The 4433-nt window shown below is 35.9% G+C and overlaps 4 protein-coding genes and 1 non-coding gene across 5 annotated transcripts; 2 read left to right on the top strand and 3 right to left on the bottom strand.

Moving 5' to 3' along the window:
• Positions 1-67: 67 nt before the first annotated feature.
• Positions 68-473, bottom strand: RO3G_17468 (uncharacterized protein; the record flags this gene model as incomplete). The annotated part of the gene is made up of 1 exon (XM_067672051.1): positions 68-473. A coding segment is annotated over one exon (406 nt), but the record flags the coding sequence as incomplete, so codon positions are not given.
• A 1163-nt stretch (positions 474-1636) lies between these two features.
• RO3G_17467 (uncharacterized protein) lies at positions 1637-1800 on the top strand (the record flags this gene model as incomplete). Its single annotated transcript, XM_067672050.1, has 2 exons — positions 1637-1714; positions 1777-1800. 2 exons carry the CDS (start codon positions 1637-1639, stop codon positions 1798-1800), a joined length of 102 nt encoding a protein of 33 aa, XP_067528151.1.
• Positions 1801-2221: 421 nt separating this feature from the next.
• On the bottom strand, positions 2222-2293 carry RO3G_19244. The gene has a single exon. It is a non-coding gene; the product is annotated as a tRNA-Met (tRNA).
• A 1096-nt stretch (positions 2294-3389) lies between these two features.
• On the bottom strand, positions 3390-3743 carry RO3G_17466 (uncharacterized protein; the record flags this gene model as incomplete). The annotated part of the gene is made up of 1 exon (XM_067672049.1): positions 3390-3743. One exon carries the CDS (start codon positions 3741-3743, stop codon positions 3390-3392), a length of 354 nt encoding a protein of 117 aa, XP_067528150.1.
• A 387-nt stretch (positions 3744-4130) lies between these two features.
• RO3G_17465 (uncharacterized protein) lies at positions 4131-4364 on the top strand (the record flags this gene model as incomplete). The annotated part of the gene is made up of 1 exon (XM_067672048.1): positions 4131-4364. A coding segment is annotated over one exon (234 nt), but the record flags the coding sequence as incomplete, so codon positions are not given.
• Positions 4365-4433: the final 69 nt, after the last annotated feature.

The following is a 4433-nucleotide window of genomic DNA, read 5'->3' as shown; positions in this document are numbered from 1 at the left end:
TTCATTGTTTGATTAACATGAAAGGATCGCCAAGGTTGATCGACTTGCTTCCAATAGTAGCGTATACCATCGGCACCCCAAACATTGATTTTGGTCTCATCGCTGAAGATCACAGACTTCCAGTCCTCCACAGTCCATGATGCTTTGTCGCGACACCACTTCAATCGCTTTTTCTGGTTTGTATAGCTGATGAAAGGCTTGTACTTCTTAATTCCAGACTTGAAGCCTATCTTTCTAAGAAGCCTTCTGACCGACCGTTTGCTAATACTGTATCCTAAGGACCTCAAAAAGAGCTGAGCATCAGAAGCTGTGCGTAAGAGTCCTTGTCGAAACTTTAGACGGATGATTGCATTAGTTATTTTTTTAACTACGACCGGTCGACCACCACGGTTACGAGCCTTGATGTTCTTTTCTTCCTTTCTTATCCTGTTGATCGTCCATTTAGAGACTCCTGTTGTTCTAGAAATATCCATTGTCGTACGACCTGAGCGTATTCCAGATTTCATAGCTTCTCTTTTATCGTTGCTGATTTTTTTGGGCATAGAGTGCTGGTACTTTGTTAAAATGGATAGGGTAAAAATAAGAAGTGAAATTCATAGAGAGATACAAATTAGGCAAGGGTTTATATATTTTTTAAAAGCTATTGGAATGCACTAGTGTATTATAAAATTTTACAGCAAACTAGAAAGAAATGGGTAGATTTGAAAGAAGGCTAGACAAGTACTACATTTTTGGCGAAAATTGAAATATTCAAAAAATCACTAAAAATGACCTTATTCCTGAAGGATGTCCGGCACAGTTCCGGTTTACCTAGCATAATGCATATTTTAGACTGCCTTTCAGATGGTATATGCCACAAATGTCGCAGACATATAGCGGAGATGCAATGCTGATTTTAATTTTTGTGCACCAGTTTTGTCCGCTACTGTATATGAATATTTTTTTTTTCTTTTTAGCTTTTCTTATTTTTTTCAACTTTTTTCATTTTTCGACTTTTTCCAATTTTCGACTTTTTCATATTTTGACTTCTTTCACTTTTGCTTCGTGTGACCTCTTTATTCACTATTATTGTCACAACATCTTCATAATCATAGCTACACTATAGTTTCGTCCCAACACTATTGTAATTTTCTTTAATATATTGCTTGTTTGCGGGTTTAGGTTTTTAAGTATGTAAGTTTTGTCGATAGTGACCACCAGATCTTGTTAATAGAAGATCAAACTTGTTAGAATAGGTTAAACTCTTGAGGTTTAGGAATAGGTTTACAATGAAGATTATTGACTTCAAGGGACTTCAGTATTTTAAAATAGAACACAGACCAAAGGGTTTCAATTGAACGCTTGATGGATTTATTGTTTTATAAAATAAAGAAAATATAAAAAGAATATAAAATTCAAAAGTAAAGTGAAGTGAAGTGAAGTGAAAATAGGGATAAGATATAAGGGTATTTATATGTTTTTGGTTTTTATAATTTTATGTTGTTTTTGGTTTTCAAGCAAAAGAGTTGATACTCCGTTTTCAAATAGGTTGTTATGCTGTAATGATTTGGTTTATAGTAGTTTCTCTGTTTGGGAGTGTTGAGTTAAGGTTTAAATAAACAGATTTGAGTGTAATTGATATAAGAGTTGCTTTAATATGAGTCAGATTTGGCTTGATTCGCTTGTTATAGTGACCACCAGATCTTATAAAGTTGATCAGACTGTTTTGATAAAGGTAAAATAAAAAAAAAGATAAAAAGATAAAATAAAAGGGGGTTTTACAATGAAGTATGATAGCTTCAAGGGACTTCTTGTTCTTGATGTTAAATAAAATAAGAGATAATTTGCCTCTTAAAAGAATATTTATTTGATAAAAAGAAAAAGTAAAATAAGAAGTGAAGTATTTTTGGTGATTATTATTTGGAGTTATTTATATGTTTTTGGATTTTATGCTTTTGTTCTGTTTTTGGTATTTTGGGTGGTTGTTATAACATAAGAGGCGGTTGTTGTATAGTGTAAGGTGGTCGTTGCAAACTGTAAGGCGTTCGTTATAAACTGCAACGATTTAAATTCCGCCGTTTTGTTCTTGCGTGTTACAATGCAAAAGTTCATTTTCTTACTGGCGTGGTACTAAAAAAAACTTGACTGTATATCTTTCACTATAAAAAGACTATTCGTGATCAAACACGGCAAAAGACAAAACAAAAAAGATACAAATAATAATGAATAGTAAGCTACATCGTAGCATCTGGTTGTTTCGATCAACCGACCTCCGGGTTATGAGCCCGGCGCGCTGCCACTGCGCTAAGATGCTTTTATGTTTGTGATATGTGCTATGTTGGTCAGGACCGCCTCTTTTTTCCAAATGAACACTGCACCCAAACCCTATATTCTAAATTATTATACATCGGGTATTTTAACAGTGAAACATCGTGTAAAATAATACGAAATTGAATTTTCAGAATAGAGATGTAATTTTTGTACCAAAAAAAAGCTAGAAAAAAGTATATACTATATCTGTAAAGATATACAGTGGGTCAAAAAACTGCACCAACGCAACTCAGTTTTTCGGAAATACCAGTATAGCTCTGTCAGTTTAAAAGTAAACATTACGAAACTTGGAACAAAACGAGTTACTACTGTTACTATTTATTGACAAAAGTTTCAAGGTCAGATGCGGAGTATTGATTTAAAGAGCACTCAGCAAAAAGAGGAGGTCGGTTGGTGCAGTTTTTTGACTTTTTTAATATTAGTGGATCCACCCTTCTTTGCTAAGACTGCTTGCATTCTGTCTGGCATACTGTGTATATATTTGATGCATTGTTCCTTAGTAAACGAATTCCATTCATTTTCGACTCTTTGCCACAATTCATGGATGCTGGTCGCCCTATTATCATACATGCTCAGCTTTAACTTCAAGTGATGCCATATATGTTCAATAGGATTAAGATCTGGACTTTGTGATGGCCAATCGTCAATGTAAATCATGCCACTATCCTTCATCCATTGTGTTGTGGACTTTGATCGATGTTTGGGATCATTATCGTGCTGAAATACCGACGTTTCCCAGTTCAGACCATAGTACTCCATAGTGTCTTTTAGACTTGTACCAAGGATTTCTTGGTATTCCTCTGAATTCATGGTGCCATCATAGATCTGACATGCGTATCCAGGTCCTTCGCTGGTTATACAACTCCCTAACATGAGACCACCGCCTCCATGCTTCACAGTAACGTCGATATGCTGAGGCTGTAAATGATCACATTTTCTTTTCCAGTAATACTTGCAACCATCAGAGCCCCAAATGTTGATTTTCGTCTCATCAGAAAAGATGACACGTCGCCAATCATGTACTGTCCAATATTGATGCTTTTTAGCCCATACTAATCGAGCCTTCTTGTGCTTTTCAGTCAATAATGGCTTTTCTTTTTGATCTCAGCATAAATTTCAACTGAATGTAAGACATTAATTGCCGATTGATACGAAATAGGGTGTCCAAGCTCCTCCAACTTCATTTGCACATCCTTGGCAGCCTTCAAACAACCTGTGAGCACTTGTCTCTTGATGTATGGACGTGTTGACTCTGCCACAATGCTCGGTCTACCTCCTCTTTTACGTATTCTATCGTGTATCCACTTATTTGCATACCTATTGACGGTATTTCTATGCACTCCAACTCGTTTCCCAATGACTGCAGGATCAACACTGTTCTCTAATAATACTTTGATACTGTTTTGAATATCGGATGGAAGCTTTTTGGGCATTTCTAATAATGGATAGATACTGACGATGTACAATGGGTTTGGGTAAAGCAGGAAAGAAAAAAAAAGAAAACAATTGCAAAAAAAACTTTATTTTCAGGTCCCCAGTGTGACTAAGCATCAGCAAAATTCGATTAAATTTGCTGGAATAGTCTCAGTCCGGACATATGATATCAAATACCTTTTCATTTTAAAAGTCAAAAAACTGCACCAACCGACCTCCTCTTTTTGCTGAGTGCTCTTTAAATCAATACTCCGCATCTGACCTTGAAACTTTTGTCAATAAATAGTAACAGTAGTAACTCGTTTTGTTCCAAGTTTCGTAATGTTTACTTTTAAACTGACAGAGCTATACTGGTATTTCCGAAAAACTGAGTTGCGTTGGTGCAGTTTTTTGACCCACTGTATGCCAACAAGTTTTCTCCTGGTAGAGTAACAGCAAACCCTGGTAGAAAGGCTGTTTTAAGTGTTACCACCAAGTCTTATATACGTAAGCAGATTATTAATGGTACCCTCAAGACTGCGAAGGCTGTTCATAAGTATCTAGTATGCACTGGCCACACTATCAGTTACTCGGGCACCATTAAGGTTATGAAAAGCATGAACTTCCATGCTAAAATAAAGGTAAAAAAGCCTTTATTGACTAAGGTTCAGAAAGCAAGACGACTAGCATGGGCGGAAGAGCACAAAAAC

This window comes from Rhizopus delemar, genomic scaffold, assembly GCF_000149305.1.
Source record: "Rhizopus delemar RA 99-880 supercont3.81 genomic scaffold, whole genome shotgun sequence".
In the NCBI taxonomy this organism is placed as follows: Eukaryota; Fungi; Mucoromycota; class Mucoromycetes; order Mucorales; family Rhizopodaceae; genus Rhizopus; species Rhizopus delemar.
Note: the sequence above shows the minus strand (reverse complement) of the source record. Positions and strands in the feature narration are given on the sequence as shown.